The 19,667-nt window shown below is 35.7% G+C and overlaps 1 protein-coding gene across 5 annotated transcripts in view; it reads right to left on the bottom strand.

Annotated features, from left to right (window-relative positions):
- Nucleotides 1–3,146: 3,146 nt before the first annotated feature.
- Nucleotides 3,147–19,667, bottom strand: part of SLC12A2 (solute carrier family 12 member 2) — a 100,583-nt gene continuing 84,062 nt past the window's right edge. For 3 of the 5 annotated variants that reach the window (XM_054808770.1, XM_054808767.1, XM_054808771.1), the window contains 12 exons: nt 19,147–19,258; nt 17,471–17,611; nt 17,150–17,256; nt 15,086–15,165; nt 13,594–13,734; nt 12,847–12,894; nt 11,099–11,221; nt 10,812–10,923; nt 10,250–10,336; nt 7,823–7,958; nt 6,432–6,499; nt 3,147–6,054 (listed from right to left, as the gene is read on the bottom strand). In XM_054808770.1, coding sequence (XP_054664745.1) covers nt 5,919–6,054; nt 6,432–6,499; nt 7,823–7,958; nt 10,250–10,336; nt 10,812–10,923; nt 11,099–11,221; nt 12,847–12,894; nt 13,594–13,734; nt 15,086–15,165; nt 17,150–17,256; nt 17,471–17,611; nt 19,147–19,258 — 1,291 coding nt within the window. In that variant the 3' untranslated portion in view covers nt 3,147–5,918. The remainder of the gene's footprint in view (nt 6,055–6,431; nt 6,500–7,822; nt 7,959–10,249; nt 10,337–10,811; nt 10,924–11,098; nt 11,222–12,846; nt 12,895–13,593; nt 13,735–15,085; nt 15,166–17,149; nt 17,257–17,470; nt 17,612–19,146; nt 19,259–19,667) is intronic. The other 2 variants (XM_054808768.1, XM_054808769.1) reach the window with 2 other exon arrangements.

Genomic DNA, 19,667 nt, shown 5'->3' with positions numbered 1-19,667 from the left:
TTGACTCCATAAAATGTAATTTCCTTTGAGGTGCAAGCTCCTCTTGGCAGGCACTGTGCTTTGACCTGCTATGATTTCTAGGTTACTGGTGCTTAAACTACTATGTTTTACTACAAACAACAATGCTTAACTTTTGTGTTACATTTTTTGCACTTTACATCCGTTTCGATTTTTTTTTTCTTTACCCCCACTGCTCATCAGAGATGATTGACCGAAATATTTATAAAACACATAGGCTAACATCAGCATATTATTTTGTACATATATGCCATTCCCTGCTCCATATATAATTTTTTTTAAATACTCTTCTAAATGTTAATCTATGTAATTAGTGACAGTAGCACAAAGGAATTGTTCAAGAATGCCTATAATTTGCAACACTGTGGTTAAACCATCCAGCCAGGCAGCTTGGTCTGAAAGAATTAATGACCATATAGGGCTGGGAGTGAGGATGTTTCAAGGCTAATCTGAGCTCTCTAAATTTTCAGCCAGAGCCTGTGGAAATCCTTTGCTTGTGACTCCATTTTACCATCTGCTTTGCAGAGACAAATTTAATTGCAGAGAGATGTTCCAAGATTTAGTTATTAGTTGTAAAACATTTCAACAGTGATAAAGTTATTCTCAAGCTTAATAATCTTGAAATGCATAGTGCTACACTATTCAGTTTCTTGCAGTGCTTTAAATAGTCAGTACCTGAATATTTTGGGATGACATAATGCTTTTACCATCTTGCTCCTGCCTCTGTACTTGCAGAAGGTCATGGACGTTTGTCTTGTTTTTATTTATGAAGCAAAAACACCTGTTACAGATCGTTCTGAGACTAGACGGGACATGCCTGTTTTGTTTTCTAACATCTGTTCTCTCTCTGCCTGCAGCATTTATCTTTCTGCTAAGGATACCACAGCTGGAAATAGCCACTGAAAAAAGTGCTTTATGAAATGGTGGTTAAATGGTTAAAAGGCTATTTGAACTCTACGGGCAACATCTGCATGGAGATTCCTGCATCCTTTAGAACAAAACCTGAGTACTTTTCCCACAAGGTGCGTGTATGGGAATAATATAAAACTTTTCTCCAATCCACAGTCAAAATTATGAAAAATTTAATACAAAAAAATACTATTTTGCTGATATGCGTCAAGTTTATTCAAAGCACTAAGTCGTTTAGCCCATGAAACCGAAGGAACAGTGCAAGAGTGTATTAGGCAGTACAGTTTCAGGCATTCCTGAAATGTCGAAAGACAATAGTGCCACCTGGCGTTACTATTGTAGCTCGAATACCTAGAAAACTACGCAGAAAGTATTGCGTCTTTTTTTCACTAAAAATCGTGCTTTACTAGCAGGATTTTGTAATTATTACTCTGGAGAGGAACTGAGGGACTATGAAGACGAGGTACCTACACCCAGAACCTCATACTAGAATTTTTGACTACAGCTTATCAGGGTCAGTTTTCCCCAGATCTTGACTGGGTGGGAGCAGGGTTGTGAGGTCTTCTTTCACGTCCACTGCTACTGCCATTAGATTCCTGTTAACAGCATATTTTGCGAGATTTCACTGAAGCATAATAGCAATACATTTCCAGCACACACCACCATGCATAAGCAAACATGAGAGTACTTTACAAAAGGGCAGGCCTAGAGCAAGCCAGGGAGGGCAGGTGTTCGCAGAGTCTGCACGACGCCTCGCACAGCCAGGGATCCCCTAGGCCCCGCAGCGCCCGGGACCCCATTGCCACTACGACCTCACAGCCGGCCCGGGGCCGACAGTTTAACGGCCGCCGCGAGCGACAGGACAAGCGGCCCGTCCCCCCCAGCAGCCACTAAGAGGACAAGGGGAGACGCCTGCAGCCAACAGGAGCGCGGAGCTGCCGGCAGGGGCGGTGCCGGGGTGGGTGTGTGTGTGTGTTAACGGCGGGCGGCAGGGCAGTGAGGGGCGGGACAGGGGGCTCTGGAGCGCGAGTGGTTAAAAAGTTAAATTTAGCATTGCCTGATATTTTAAATCCTGAATGATTCCATTTTGCCTCTCGCCATTACGTTGTGATAGGCAGGTAAACATGGCTACATGTCACAACATGGCTTTGTGATGGCAGCTTCGCACCCCTAGGCGTGCGCAAGCAGTGCAGGCAGGGAAGTGAAGCAGGCTAGCAGAGGGCACAGTGGAATGCCGATTTCTGGAGCTGCAAAGCCAACCTTTTCTAGGAGACAGCGAGCAGATCAAGGGTGAGACCAGCAAAGAAGCTGTTCTCTAGTTCCTTTTTCTGCTCTCAGTTCTGTGCCTACTACACCAGCAAGAACAGGGATGTAAGGACTCGCCCTAGGCTTGACTTAGAGTGTCAAACAGGTAAGTTATGGTTGTGCACGTTGTCAGCAACTGTTACAAATACAACCTGAAGTACACTTTGTGAGATGGAGCTATGGGCACAAAAGCCGTATGTTTCAAGAGAAAGGTCTTCCCTCCTTCTGTTTGGAGAAGGTTTATGCTACTGCTTCAACATTTACTCTTCCAATTCAAAAGTTAACACAGTGACTTCCACCAGCTTGTTTTCCCCTCTCCTAAACAACTTGCCATTTCTCATTATGCTCTTAAACTTAGATTTTCCAACCTGTTTCTAGTTGAATGTATATCACCGAAGGCAAAACGTGCCTTGCTTACTAGTTATTCTACCAACATACTTCCTCATATTCCAGGGGACAATTTTGAGGGAGAAAGGGGAACTAGACAGTCTTTCGCTGTATTCAGAAGCAAAACAAATTGTGTATGTAATAGGAACAAATTTTCAGACACTAATGTTCCAGTTTAAACATACCTCATATTGCATATTGGTCTGCATTGTCTGGCAAGTCATGACAAATTTTAGCAAGTGAAACAAGGTTTATTTTTTGTATGCAGTCACCACTATTCCTAACCCAGTAGCAGCAAACATTCCCCCAAGAACGAAACATTTGTCTCCTTGCACCAGACACCTGAATGCCTTTAAGTTCTACTCATGGTCCTATGCAAATTCCACAATAAAGGTAAGTATCAGATGTGTGCAATAAGCATACTCACATATCGGGAACTATTTTTGGCATTAATCTGTTAAATTATGTACATTATTCCCTATCCCCCACAAATAAAAAAAGGCTTTGTTACACACAAAATAGTTATATTGAATTAACTTCCTTTTATTGCAGTGACATCCCCCTGGTACAAAGTATTAACTGCAATAATTACGTTAAAACATTAGAAAAGCATTTGTGTGTGACAGTTACAGTACAGTATCAAATCTTACATCTTCAAGTGGGCCATTACCCACTAACGCTCAAATCTTTAAATTATCTTCAGTTATTTTTAAATATGTAATGTGAGGAAGCATATAAAAAGAGTGTATGTAAAAGGAAACCTAAATACAAATCTAACTGATCAAATAAATAACTGATTTTCTCCAGCTATTACTTTCTAAACCCATAGAAAGAAACTTAATCTACAGAATGTATGAATTGCCATGTGTAAGTGATTTCATTTTTCAAGTAATTAATGATTGGAACATAACTAAATTTGGCATCAAAATAAAGCAGAAGTTGGAGTGACTGCCACTAACTGAATCTGTTGCAAGCAATTACCATTAACTCTTGAAATTTTAGTGTAGCAAATAATCTCGAAACTTGACCTCATGCCTAGCGTTAGTGGACTTTTGAGAGTGCATGTGAAAAGCATCCTACATTATTTCACAGACATTACCTTAACTATCCCCATATGCATATTTAGATACATTTTATATAATTTTATACACATATATGCATGTATACACACACTTCATTTGGTTTCTGTGTTACAGATCACAAGCAATGGTTTCCTGAATGGGCAAAAAACTTTTTAAGTAAGTGTACCTGTGCACATTTTTTTTTTTTAAGATAGCAGCACTAAGTCCATGCCTTACTGTCCAACTGTTCAAAAGAATGTAACCCACAAAAGAAGAAACATGGCAATGATTCTGTATTCACAATGTGACATCCTTATCCCCTAAAAACACTGTAAAACCTGCAATAGATAGGTTGGTAAGTTTGATCCCCACCCCCTCACCTGGAAGGAAACAGCACTTTTACTGCAAACTGTCTTGTTTTATAATGTTTATCATAACAAGCTAGGTTCATGCTGGCATCAGTTATCTCACACTTAGCAGCAAAACATGCATGTTTATTTTTCTTATTTTAAGTGAAATGATTCAATAGTTTCAAATCCAATTGACAGAAACAGCAAAAAGAATTTTCTGCATTTTACCAAGAACTTGACAACAGTGTATACTGCACTGTGTAGAATATTTTTATCTTTAATCACAACAACTTGAAGAGCTCCACCTTGCCACACAATGATTATGCTTTTCCTTCAAAAGGAAGAGTTACATTTCAATTTCATCTTGTATTTAGCATAAAATACACCTTTTCTGTGCATTCTTAAATGAAACTCACTCAACCACTGGTAAACTGATCCAGTAGCATGTCCAATTCTAATATCAAAAGCTTGTGAAATGTTTTTAGGCAATCCTTTCTATCCAAAATATATAGGAATTTAAAAAACTGTTCATATTACTAACCTTTATACAAAGGCTCAAGTGAAATTTCTTTTGTAGATGTTCATAGTAGACTAAATTATGAAGTTTTCAAAATATACAATGAAAGGGCACACAAGATTGGCAGTTTCTTTATTGAACATAGAAAATGTATAAAGTAGGATGTATGGAATAGATCTAAATTGCTAAACGATCAAACCTGAGTATTATTATTAAGACTAAATGTATTTTCTGAGAACTGAATGAATTGACCTAAAAACATCTCCCCTAGTAACTAGTGGTCCTTTTAACCATTTGTTGAAAAATGCGAGAGAACTGTAGCTTTTACATTTCATATTGGATAGCAAGATTCCACATAGTGTTTACTGTTTTCTGTTAGATAGCATCACATTGCTTATATTATCCCCATTCAAGCCTTAAGCTGAGCTTTGTTTCAAAATAAGTTGAGAGTGACACCAAAACATAACAGGTGAAGAACTAGGACAGGTCTTTTTATTTTCTTCTGGTTTGTAGTAAGACAAAAAGCCTCAGCCAGTAAGAGGAATTCAGTTTTGTATTAGAGCTACAGAGCAAAGATTGGCCAGTATCCTTCACCAAGGTAGCTAATGTTGGCTGTGTATCTCAGACTAGTGCCAAAGTAGTACGCATTGTCAAATTTGAGAAAAGGATCCTATTGGCTAGTAGAATTAGTTTTACTTTGACTGTTACAAAATTTAGTAGTACGAAGTCTTGACAATAACATCAGGAATTTTAGTTCAGCCAACCTGCCCCAATTTTCAACATTAAATCTAACAGATATAATAATAAAAACCGAAAAACTTTATGACAATAGAAAACATACAGTACTAAGAACTAATAGCTCAATGGAAGACTGAAAAGCAGCATTCATTTTTATTGTAATATGGAAGAGACTAGAAACTAAAAGGAAGTCTGATTTAAACTCTTAGTTGAAGGCAGATTTTGACATTCTATATAAATTTACAAAATAGGATGTATGGATAAGATTTGGTTAATTTCAGAAGGCACCTCAAGGCTAAAAGGCTTTTATAAATCTATAATCCTTTTATTGATCAAAAATAAAACCTATTATTGCTGCTATTCAAATAGCAAACAAAAAGCTTGTCTTGTTCTTCAGTCTAACAAAGAATCCTCCCCCATTAAGCAAGATTAAATTACAGAAAATATAGACTAAAACTGAAGATGTCACAACTTTAGAAATACAGTGACTTTCCTTGTGTGCTTTCAAGTCAGTGAAACAGTGAAAGAGTCACTTTTTGCCTTTGTGATGTTAATAAACTATAGACCATATCAGTCACTCTCCCCTGGGCACTGAAGTACCATTTCATCATAGCTCTCCCATATGCAGTACTCTTAGGAATAGAAGGTAAGAACACTCTGATGATTCCCACGAACAAGGAGAATTGGTGGCAGATCTTTAGAAAGAGCTTCTAACCAGGCCATGTATAGTGCACTAGAAACTGCACCTTTTCGTGCAACTGGCAAACTCCTACAATTCACAAGGAAGAAAAAGCATTCAACAATTAGAGAAAGCTAGTGAAGTACAAGTCATACCGCATAAATACGAAAATATGATTCTACAAGAAGCAGATATTAAGTCAAATTTCCTGATCTTTTTAGAGTTCCTGATCTTTTTAGAGTACAAATGTGGAGGTAATCACCTAAACCAGTGTATCAGAAGTACAAAACTACACACGCCACTTTTCATTCATCACTACAGTAACTCCATACTTCTAATAAATATTTTCAGCACTGAAACCTCCTTGAGTAAGTCAAGGCACAGGATTTTTCCCCAGTCTGTATTTACATGTATTTCAAATTGCAGTTCTGTATCAATTAGGGTAACAGTACAAATCATCTACTTACATGACAATTATGTTAGCTGTACTTGAATGTTCTTTCAGCAACTCATTTAGCCTAATTTGGCGATAAGTCTGTAATTAAAGTGAAACTTGTTAGGAAGATCTTTTAAATAAAACTAAAAAAAAATTTATTTGTTCAAGAAAAATGAAAACCAGTTATGATCAGTTGGCACAAGTCATTTATAGAAGGCAGGTACTTCAACCTCAGTTTGGCAATTTACTCACTTTTCTGAAATACCTGTGGTTGCAAGGCTGGGAGAGAAGAAAGCAGTAAGCTTAAAATATGCAAATAAGCCAAGTACTATGAAAGCTAAGTTTAAGATAGTTCGTCTAATAGTGATACCATCCTCCATAGCCTGGAAGCAAGACCTGCTGTCTTCCAGGTTCTTTTAACTATATTCTCTAGGTTCATAGTGAGCAGGTCTTACAGAAGTGAAGCCCCATCTTCATTTGGTAAGCCTATCCCTATAAGGGACCTCCCTGTTTTTACCACCCTATCCTGTTTTACCATCTGAGGTAGCTTCCTCAGTTCTCTTTTACATCAACTAACTTTCTAGCAAACACTGAGTTAACCATTTCATATAGTTCTGTTGTTCTCAGATGAGCTGAAATCTAGTTAGCCTCCAAGCTAGTGTCTGCAGAAGTTAGACAAAAAAATAAATCACTTCAGTTATCTCACTGAAATGAGTTTTGACATGAGGAACAGGAAGGCATCAAGCAGTTCATTAACTATAAAGTAACTGTACTTTATTAAATCTCCCAAAGCCCAGCCTCTTGGTGATATGCAGTAAGCAGATCTCAGCAGCAGGTGCCAGTCAATCTGCACCTACCTGTTAAACAGATTTAGTTACCCCCCACCCCTCCCTCCAGCATTTACAATACAGAATGACCTACCAATCCCATTTCCTCTCTACTACGAATCCTCAAGTTGTAAAAACACAGAGAGCAAAAAGAAGGTAAGGGTGGAATATACTCAGGACCATCCTGAAGATCTTCAGACCACTGAAAATTTAGCCAGTCTTTCTTTAGATACTTGTCTGTATCTGCATCCTGTTATAGGATGCTACCTAAGTCTCCTCCATAGAAGCACTTGAGGAGTACCACCTCTGATGTCTCTGCAGCACACAACTGCTTGGGAAATATAACAAATCTTTAATTGCTCCTTAACACCACAATCAGATATAGTGTGTTTGGTTTTTTAATTAACAAAGTAAAAAAATGTTCATTTGGTCAAAAATGTCAAACAGCTGAATATAGACTATATTATTCTAAATTAACTACAGAAATACTGTAGGAAAGCAGTTTAGGCCTGAACTCATTGATATCACACCCACAAATGCAGTAGGAGAAAAAAGTTTAACAACATTTAACATAACGCTCTAAAGAATACAGAACCTTTGTTTTGTAAAGCTCAAGTTCATTATCTGTTATCCTCCATGGTTCATCCTCCTTCATTTTGTCCGCAACTTCTTGTTCTTTATCATCTTCATGAAGTCGGAAGGGCTCTATCATTTCTTCAAAAGCTGCAATACTGGAACAATTAAGTGAACAGCCATATTAAAACAGATATGAGTCTAAATGTCAGCAATAACTTTCATGATATCAGAAAGTAAGTTTTATTACCATGTAAAAATAAATGAAACAATTTTTTTCACTGCCAAGTGCAGTTAAAACATCAAATCAGCTATTTGTATATGCAGACATTATCATTCAACAAACAATTAGGGACATATTTAGGAGCTGTCACTGTTCATCACACAACTAAATAGAAAGTTTTAGCCAGCTTAAAAAAACCCACAAAACCAAAACCCACAAACAATAACTTTTGCTAGTTTTACTATAATTGTTTGAAAGTTGAAGAGTACTGCCTTAGAAAATGTATAGTAACTAACAGTAGCTTCTTCAGAATTCAATTTGAAAGAAGAAATTTACATGTCATACTAACAAAAAATAGCTATGAAGTCTCACACTAGTGCCACTACGATTTTGGCTTTGTTGTTTTTATTTTGCTTCCTTTTATTCTTTCCAATATAGTGCAAGAGCCACATTCAAATGCAAATAACCACAGCCATCTTGTTTAGTCTTCCTGTTGCACTTGTTAGGATATGAGGTGTTTGAATTTACTTGAACTTTAGCAAGAACTTTGAAAAAACCTTCTGAAGACCAAAGTGGCATTCATTTCTACTAGAAAGAACAACTTACATTACCCTACTTTCTCTACCCACATTAGGATATCTGAACAGCAAACAAAGGCTGCCACAAGTTATGAAAGTAATTTGTCTTTGAATAGCCCCAGCATGTGAGATCAATAAACCAGGTTTTTAGCAGAACATACTGAAATGTATGCATTACATCCAATGAAATAACTACATTTTGATGCTATTTGAATGGGGTTTTTTTATAAAGACGACATGGTATTGCCAATCTTCTGTGGTTGCAAACTACAGTATGGAAAGTTTAACAAACATTAAGGATAATAAACTCTTAGGATATATTGTAATATCTGTATGTGTAACATGTTAGCTTCTGCATAATTAAACACTCCCCCATGCCCATTTTCTAACTGAGGTGTTCCCGTTCCTCCAGGGAACCCCCACACTACTAGAAAAACCTTTCTTCTACCCTTGGTGGTCTTTACTGAAGTTACACAGTCTTCATCAAAAGGGAAAAACCAAATGTTGCTATTTTTTGGCTGAACAAGAGAAGTATTAACAATATTCTATTATACAACACAGCAACAGTTAAATATAAATCATCTTCCTCCACTTAGTTTACATCTATTCTTAATGCCAATGGGTATCTTAGAAAGGTTTAGGATATATTGCAGGGAATTTATCCACAGAGATAAAATAATGCTCTCAGAAGAAATAACTCAAGGATCACTTCTATGAAATAAAAATAATTCCATGTAATTCTAAATCTCAATTTTTTTAATGCATAAGTGTGTGCAACCTCTAAGTTTACACATTTTACAGTAGCAGGCTCCCAGAAGCAAAAGACATCCAAAAGCATCAGAGCACTAGAAATAATGCTACTGTTTTAGTTGCTTGATATATTCTATACATTTAAGAAAAGGTGATTAAAAAGCAGCATATAAAAGAATGCATATTAGCATTTACCGTTTACATAAGTTGCAAAACAATATTTCCTAATTTGTATGATATATCAAGTTATTCAGATACATGCATATCCATGCAAAAGATATTTTTACAACTTCAACATACTAAAGACAACTTGAAGGAAAAGGAGGGTACTATTTTTAGATCTTACACCTTCTGTTACAAATTTGTACTGAAAGTCATCTACAATTAGTATTTTTTAAACTTGAAAATCAGAAATATCACATGTATGATCATTCCTGTGTAAATCAGAAGTCTAAGCAATTTAAACAAAAATAAAAACAAAAACAACAACCAGCCCCAAAACACCAAAATCAAAAAACAATAAATAGATCAGGCTATTTAAAAAACCAAGTTTTGCTATGTTAAACTAAGACTCCAAGATAAATGCTCACAAAAACTTAAATGGTCTTTTCTCTTTTATAAAAAAAGATTGCTCCAGACAAATTGGATTTTTTTAAACTGTATTTTTCTAAATTTAATATTACAATCTAAGGGCCTGGGATTTAAAAAAACTACAAACTTCTATGTTCTTGGCTGTAGGACTTAATGCTTAATTTACTTCCTGCATTTTCAAGAAACACTGGATGTCATAGGAACCAGTATATCAAAACTGTTATGCAGGAAAGAATTAAGTATTCCAAATTAATGAAAGACATCAAGAATTAAACTAACAAACAAGTTGGCTTTTTCTGAGACTTACTTTTCTTTCTTCGGCTTAGTATTAATATCCCCAAGAACCATAATGTCTGAGAAGTCTATCCGAAATTTGCTGAGTAAAGTAGCCATCCTGTATCAGAAAAACAAGCCTTTATGCACGATCAGATATTTAATTATTTCACAGGGTAAACAGGTAGGTGTTAGGTGATAAAAACACTAGTTTAAGACAAAAAAAAATCAGCTTAAGTGTGATAGAAAAAAAAGTCAAATTGACCTGGCATATGGCTATAAATCAACAATATACTTTGGAAAAAAAAACCCAAAACATTTTAAACCCATAAAAAGCTAAGAGAAGAGCTCTCCCTTAAAGACAACCTCAGAAAAATATTAGTTAGTGTCAGACAATGCTGCAGAGAAATTGGTTTAACTTGAGATCTCCTCCAAAACAATTTAGGGGAAATGGAACTTTTTTGGAGAAAGAAAATAGAATACAATTACACCTGAAGCAAAGAACAACTGAAAGAAAGCTACTAGGTAGAGAAAGTAATCTACTGTGTAACATGTTCTATTAGAATTTTAAATGAAATTTCTAAAGGTAAACTTACGCTCTTCTGTCATGATCAATCCTGTTTATTTTTCCACCAATGAACACTCTGATCTTACAGTCTTTCCACTTCTTCTTGGTTGTTAGGAGATACGGAATCAACAGTGTCAAACCTGCATTTTGACCAGAATTTCAGAATGATTCAGAAAACATAGCATCCTGTTAGAGTTTAAAAGCACAAATTTGTAATCTATATATAAACTGACTGAAAGATATCTATTAATTAATTCAAAATAACTTCAGTAATCCTTTTTTCAACATTTGTTTTCAAAGTATAAAGCACATTACCTCCATCATCAAAGAGCCACCAGACATCAATATTGCTCTTCCCTTGTTTCTTCTGAAACTGAGTACTAGCATCAAGAAGTCTTTGGTCAGCCAAGTTTAAAGGAGAAGATGGGCTCTTTGAATCTGGAAAAAAATATGATGAAATTCATTTTTTATGTGTTTTGCTTAATCATCCTGAAATTCATCAAATGCAGCTTCTTAATATGTTGTGGTATCTCTAAGTTTAAACAAAAATTGCTTCTTCCTCCTCTAAGCCAATTCCAAATTTTGACTGAATGGATGTAAACTTAGCTATATTTAGGGAGTCTGCAAACTCAACTTCAGCAGTTAAAGATTTAAATATCAAAGTAATTTAGCAGACATTTGACAAATAAAGGATCTGTAAGATCTTTATACAGTCATTTGCGTGGACAATGTAACTACCTTGCATACATACTTCAGAGCATTAGGTCATACACTTGCTACCTCTTGCAATATGACAAAATTTCCCTAAAAACACGTAGATAATAATTTACAAGTATGCCATGTCCTAAGCACTTTTCTTTTCTTAAATCCATTTTTCTTTAAGTATGTAGTGAAAATGAAAGCTAGTTCTGCGTATTGGAATTCTGTCTTTTGCAACAAGTACTGTTTTGCATGTGCAAGGCTCTGAAGCACAATATAGACTATTCTGTGTGATAAAGATATTGGATTTGCTGAGAACAAGACAACAATGGCATTTTCAATTAGACTAATACAGGCAAGTATATTTTTTAAAAAAAATATAGAAAAAATAACTCCTTTCTCTCAATTAAAATCTCAGTTTGAACAAGAACCAGGAGTTGAATATTCATCTCAGTCCTTATTTTATTAGGAATTTTTAAATTTAGAGTACATCTGCGACTGATTTACATTAATGTACTATTTTACTGCATACTGGGACTTGTTCCAAACTGCCATCTTGTGCTTCGATATGTAATCTCACTTTCCATTATTAAAAAATAGCTTCTAGCTATTGAAGTTATGTAGAAAATGCCAAAAAAGTTAGATAAGTCTGAGTTAAGACAAAAATATTTGCTTAATTCAAAAAGTCTGAAATAAACCAGGAAGTGAAAACTGCTCAATTCGTCTCTCAAAATACTGATTATTTGAATGACTACTTCGCATTACTTCAGATGTTAATCTCACTGAGTGGCTATATCATGCCTTAATTTGGAAGCTGTTGAACAATTCCAAATAACAGAGGAACAACTATGACTATAGAAGACCTACTGAACAGACTGATGGAGCGCTTCCACTACACCATTAGATAAAATTTTTCCCTTTCTCCTAAATCAAGTAAGGACTCAGACAGATACCTGGACAGAGAACTAAGCAAGCTCCTGAACACATTTCAAATATTACTTAAAAACAGGAGTTAAAAAAACCCAAAAAACCCAACAACAACAAAAAACCCCCCAAAAACCAAAACCAAACAAACAAAAACCCAAACAAAAAAAACCCAACACCAGCCAACATATCTTAGACACATGCAGAATCCTTTCTCAGTAGCAACTTGCTCTGGGAATTTCCACAAAGTTGCCTTTTTCCATATACTAATCCCTAAAGATGAAGCACATTCCCAAGTAGATATGAAGAAACAAGTTAACATTGCATGATTTATATTTTCCTCTCTCCCATATATATATGTGTAGAAAGAAGTACAAAAGGAAAACTGAAATTAACAATGCAAAAGAATGATTTAACACAAAAAGGTGGAAAATGCCTGCCTTTTTTCAACAGTGGTTGTGTTGGAGTCTTTCCATCCTCGTCCTCCTCTGGAAGATTTTTAAAGATACAAAATAAAAAGGTTAATTTCCTTTGTGATGTTAATGAAAACACAACTAGTGTATATGAAAGAAATTAGAAAATAAAGGTGTAGAATGAAATGAATTTTCATACAAAGAAAAGCACGCAAATGCAGTCTACCAGATCCTGAAATTTACTTGTACTTTAACAAAAAAAAAAAAAAAAAAAAAATCACGTTGCTCACTTAACAGGTAAGTCACTCCAAACTTTTATTTTAAAAAGAAGAAAGTTAATTATGTCATGTCAAAGCATCCTGAATGATTTGTGTCTGTTAATATGCATACAATATTCTAGCCTGAGGTGAAAAATTCTTCATAAATTTAGCAGCCTTCAAATGACACTTACTATATAGATGTGTGGCATATTCTCAAGCAATCTTTAATGCTTGTCAAACTCATTAACAAAGAAAATCCATTGTAGGTCACTGTCTATCACCTGTTTTATTTAGGGACTAGATGTGAAAGACTTACTTTACATATTGGTAAGCTCTAAACCAAAGTACGTAAGTGATTAGACATCAACAGCACGTCTAAGCATGACACATTTCTGTTTGCAGACACAAAAATCCCTTAAATAATTTCTTGGTGAAGGGAGAGAGGAACTGAAGATGGAATGAGAGAGAGAGAGAAACAGTGAGAACTCAAATTTCATTGCTAACTAGAAGTTACCTTTGTGTAGAGTGGGAGTTCTTTCACTAGATGATGGAGCAAAAGCTATAGAAGTGTCTGTCTCTGTCTTCTTGCTATAATCCACTTTTACTATAATATCCTTGGTACATGGAGATTTTTCTTGGGATGAAAGTAACTCTTCTTTGAGAAAGCAAAGAAATACATTATAAACCACTGAATTGTTCTGCATGGTATCAAAAGAGGTATATGACTATATACAGATGGTTCACAGTTGGTTAAACTCTACCGCAACTGTTCTGCTATGACAAAGAGAGGGGAAAAAAATAGCAGAAAACAACAAAAATCTTACATGAACTGCTTCAGAGTACAAAGAGGCTCCTCCTCTGAGCAGAGCTGTAATTTCCTGCTAGTTCCTTCCCAGATTTTGGGTGCTGATTGCATTACCACAGGCTAAACATAGAACAGAGCTAGCTAATACTGAGGAAGTACAACCAAGAAGAAAAAATAAATACTTTGTGAAACATTTTCCACTTCCACTCTAACTCAGAGAGGAAGATGAGCCTTAGACAGGGCCCAGATCAAGTATGTCTAACAGCCAAGTTTTTTTTTTCCAGGTTTGGCTTCAGTGGAGCTACTTGGTAGCTGTCAAAACAAACCCACGGTCCCCAGTGGATACTGAGACTTGGTGTTCTATTTCCCAGTCTGCTGAGCAATGCTGTTTTCAGACTGCAGGTTCAGTCCTTGATGTTTCTCATACTTCTCTGCCCTCTTGCACACAGTGACAGGCTCTCTGCCTGTCTCTAAATCCTAAGACATTCATATGTTTCCAGTGAAGGAACAAACCTCCACTCTTTAAGGAAGATGCCCCCCTACAGAGCATGTCACAAGCATTCTTCCTCATTGTAGCAATGCTGGAGCAAGCTACAAACAAATTACACATTAGGAATTCAGTAGACAATTGCTGCCAAAGCTCACAGGCTTCCCTCATTATTCTGCTTGAAGTTTAACTAAAATTATACTATTTGGCTTAAGACCACTACCTACACCGCATAATTAAGTTGTCTACATTGAAAACAGAGAATCTTTCCGAACTTAGACTACTGTTGAGGTCCCTAAACTAGCGTGCATAGGAGTTGGCAATCCACACCTGACCCATAGCATTCTTGGATCATGCAACATTTGTTATTTTCATGATTTCGAGACTTGGGTCCCAAATACTTGATACCAGTTTGGCAGCCTCTTTAATTTGTTTCAGTAAAATAGTAAATCCTTGGGAAGCAACTATATACAGCTTACAAATACAGGAAGTTGAAACATGCAGAAAACCAAGTTCTGTTGCTGAACATGGATTATTCTTATTTTACATTTCAGACTTGCTAATTTCAATGATTTTTCTTCTGTAAGAGTGGTGTTTTGGTTTGGTTTTTGTTGGTTTTTTTCCTATGACTTATCTTCATTTAATATTTTCAGAAAGCAGTATTAAAAGGGAATTAGAACAACTATTCACCAGGTGAAACAAAATAAATCTTACCTTGGCCCTGAAGGTGAGAAATGTCCAGGCCCTCCTTTAGGCGGATGACAACTACCCCATACTGAATATCAAAGGCATCACTAAACAACAACAAAAGTATTTTACAACCTTCTCCTTCCCAATGGACCTACTTCACACACACTCTCTGAACAAATTCCAGTGATTAAACACTGCCATTTAAACTCCCAAAACATAAATTTGTGTTACAATTTCAGTTTCAATTCCAAACTATCAACTGCATCAGTGAACTGAACACTGTATCTTGAAAATCAACAGATAGAAAGGGTATCTATTCCCTTTCCTCCATCCCTCCCCTATGTAAACAGTGATTAAATAAAAGCAACGTGAACAGGTGAGTTAAGTTCTGTACAAGTGATGACAAAACACACTGAGAAATCTAAATTTTTATCTCCCCCCCGCCCCCCCATGAAGGGACTTATTTTGAATAGATCTCCTTAATCTAAAACCTAAAAATTTATGACATCTTTCCAAAACATTTGGGTATTAAAAACACCTATGAAGTTGTAATTTAGAATAAAATTAGCTGTAAGCTATAATGTGCCTATTCTCATTATAACTGATGGAGAAGGAACTCACTCCTTTAAAAAGAGGGAAACCTTCATTATTGTAGAAACAAGCAAAAAGCCTGAATAAATGGCTGCATAAAAATGGAGTCAAATGAAGGACAAAACCTCCAAGATATAAGATAGGAAAACAATGTACTTAACTATATCATACAGTTTATATTAGCTATTAATCATCAGTCTTAAATATAAGAGCTCATTACAAACAACCATAAATCAGAGAATTCCTTCCCATGTCATTTCCACAGACAGAATCTTCTCAAGATTTCACTTATTAAACACTTCTCTTTAGAAGTAGTAAGACTTGGTTAGCAATGTTCTAAGTATCAACATATTTTATAATAAATGCAAGAAAAATTGAGGTTGGTTTCAGAAGAATGTGTTTTGCCCATCAGTGAACATTTTAAATTCATTATTTAATGTGTTAAATTTGTACTGATTAGATGTGTTTCTATTGTGGGCTTCAGAAGCTTTCAATTTTCCACAAATCTTCCAGAAATACACTTGACCTACAGTTACTACCTCCTGAGGTTTCTCTTTTGGGATGTGGAGAACCACATGACTTGTTGCACTTGAGAGATCTTCCAGCACAAGCCAATCCAAAATAAAATAGAAAAAAAAGAAAAACCAAGAACTAGCCAACATGTTTCCTTATTTTTCACTGCATTTGGTTCTCCTGTTTTTGTCTTAAGGAACTGGGATAGTGGGAGTGTATCTTTTTTTTCCCTTTTCTAATCTCTGTAATTCACCATCCTCTTCTTCTTTTAAATCCACAATAGATGAGAAGTGTAAAGCACAAATGAAGCAGGTTAACCAGCACATAAGAAAAACAAAAAAACCCTCTGTGTAAGTCCAAGAAGCAAGTTTTGGGGTTTTTAAGTGTTTGTAGCACAAGTTATTCTATTAAATTTTTCAGCCAGAACTGGTGTGCCTTTCAGTACTGTCAAATTACACTGGGATTTCTTTTCCTATCTCCTTTTTGACTACTGTATTACTTTGTGTGTCAGTGTTGTGTATCTTGCAAGTAAAATATTTCTCGTGTATGACAGCAAGGTTTAATGAAGATAGAACTTCAGCGTGAGTCGATTCATTCTCTACTGCACTTAATCTGTACAGAAGAAATGTAGGAAATCCCCTGCTTTCAACAGAAACTATGCTTTAAAGAATTCAGCGGACTAGTACATAAGACTCTAGTTCCATCTCTAACAACAGTAACTCTTAAACATCAGATCACACTGCACAACTCTTTCTAGACACAGACGGAGTTATTATATAGAAATCTAATCTGTTTAAACTATAAAAACTTCTTTATTAATTTCCGTATCAGGAAAAAGACAAAGTATTGAAGACTGCTAGATTAGCAACATGGAAAAAACTGAGTCTACCTGAAAGAAACTTCATCCAACTAAGATCTTCTTGACTTATTTCCAAATGTACTGAAATGGAACATAAGAAATACATCTCTGCATTTTCTACTTACTGGAATAAATTGATATAGGTTTCAACATCTCTCATGTCACATTGTCTCCAGTTTTTCTTAAATCCAACAACAAGGGTGTTAGGTCTCATTCTACCCAAACCAGCAGCCTAAGAAGGAAAAAAAAAAATTTTTTTTCAAAACCCATGTTACTGAAACAACTAAAGGTTCTTTTATTTTCTTAAGCAGAAGACCAAGTATTTTTAATCAAAGTCTTAAGATAACTTTGCAAAATGAAAATACTTTGAAATATAAAAATACTTCTAATTTTGATGTTCATCTTCACCACTTTCATTTAAAAAAAAAAATTTGCGAGAGGTATACCTGCATTAAGTATTGTCCTCCATCCCTCAAGTCCTCTGCATGCACTGGTGCATAAAAAGCCTTCATCTTGTTTTTAATTAACCATCGCTGATATTTAGCCAAATCAGTTGACAGTTCCTTCATGGCTTGCCTCCGAGGACCCTTTCAAAATAAGAAAGTGAAAAAGAGGAGAGGGCACAAGAATTATGAGCATGAATAGTAACAGACAACCCCCATTTTTATTTTTAATTTCACTGCTAGAATCCAATTCAAACTTGAAGAACCTCAAAACATGCTTCCATACTATCAAAAAAACCCAAACCAACAAAATACCAGACCCTGCCAGTATCAAAGACTGGACCAGATTCTCAATGAGGGTTACTCAAACTTTAGCAATCTTGTTCCTGCAGAGCACAACCCACTTCCCCAGCAGGTGGCACAAGCCTGTCCTCCAAAGTATAAGGTAGTTTTAAAAAGAAAAGGCTTTCTAAGGAAACAGACACAGATATAGAATGACTTTAATATTAGGCTTTATGAGACTATTTGTTTCAAGCTGAACAAGATAGGATATGCTTCCAGAAGAATCTCTAATCAGAATTGCCTTCCTACAAGAAGGATGACACTACCTTATTCTTTTCAGTACAGCCCTACCTTTAAAAGACAGTAATTCCATCTGTGGATGGAATACTCTCCAGTATTGCTCAGTTTGTTCTTTGCACTTACTGAAATTTTAAGTTTGTATAGACAGGGGTTAAAAGAATTAAGGTTTCTGAAGACAAAACTGGCTAATATTTGCTTAACAAAATATATGTTCTGTGAATTGCATTAACTTGATTTATTTTTCTCTGTTCATTAAATCAGAATTCATATTTAGTAAGTATGGTAAATTTACACATATTTAAGAGTAATGAATCTTTGTATTTAAAGTTACGCTTGCTTAAATGTTCTTAGTGATGTGACAGAAAAAAGTTTGGCCTCAAAATATGAAGCTAAAATATACAATCCCAATACGCTAAAACATATTTACCAATGTTTATCAGATGCAACACCCTCTCTGTAGCTAAGTGAAATTTTGGTACAGATCATAGTATGATGGCCACCTTATACCACAGCTAAGACAACTCATGAAAAGCATGATTTTGAAGAACAGTTACTTGAAGCTTGCTTCCTCCCTGCCCCCCCAACCCCCTACAGTCTGCTGTTTTATTTTAGACTGTGCTTTGTAAGAAATTTACACAGTAATCAATCTCCCTGACACAGTAACACTGAAAGGAAATCCAGCTGTATGCTGCGCATTATTTTGACCAACTGCTCTGTCCAAAGCATGAAAGACTACACGAGACTATGACATACGGACAGAGAGACCCAGGCTGTAATCCAATCTGCACTTTACTCCCTATTACACTTCCTCAGCATTTAAGCATCAAATGATCAAAGAAACTAACTTTGCAAAGCTTTTCCTGCAACATACCTAACAGGAGTAGCAATAACTCCTAAGTGGATCCTACCAGTAAGTCTCTCTTTGCACTTCTCAATGTCTAATGATACTTTCATTTAAAAACCAAACAAACCAAAAACCAAACCAAAACCAACAAAACCCCACACAAACAAGAACCAAAAAAAGCAAATAGGTTAAAAAAAACCCCCACCAAACCCAAAACCAAAAGATACTTTAAGTAAAGATAAAATACGTTTACCATATGTATGTGGCCACAGATCATCAAGCCCACATTCTTGGTGAAAGCATGGACAAGGTGAAGCAAAGCTGGACGTGAGTTTGGAGCACCTGTCATAATTAAGCACTGAGGTCTAGAATTGTGAATAGATGAGGAGAAAAAAAGGTTGGAATTCATTTCATCTGGAAATTTAATCTGTGGGGTTTTTTTTAATTAGTAGAAAGAAGTTTCTTCCAAATATTGGCCATAAGAACATAATCATCACTGGAGAGGCTGGAGAGGTAGTAACTTCATCTGCACAACTACGTAAATTAAGTAAAGATCAATTTTTACACAACTGTCAGCAGACCTATGATTAATTGGTTGCAAACATAGTAATCCCACTACAAATTTAAAAGATTAGAAACAGATTGTAGACGAGACTAAGTCAGAGGGATTAATTTCTTCCTCCATATCTAAGTCACATCCCTTCGCGTTTTCTAGCTTAGACTCTTCTGTGTCCAAGAAGAACTGGAATCATATGCTTTTTTTTTTTCTTAATT

The sequence above is a fragment of the Grus americana genome, chromosome Z (assembly GCF_028858705.1).
Source record: "Grus americana isolate bGruAme1 chromosome Z, bGruAme1.mat, whole genome shotgun sequence".
In the NCBI taxonomy this organism is placed as follows: domain Eukaryota; kingdom Metazoa; phylum Chordata; class Aves; order Gruiformes; family Gruidae; genus Grus; species Grus americana.
The sequence above is the reverse complement of the archived record's forward strand: the minus strand, read 5'-3'. Positions and strand labels throughout refer to the sequence as shown.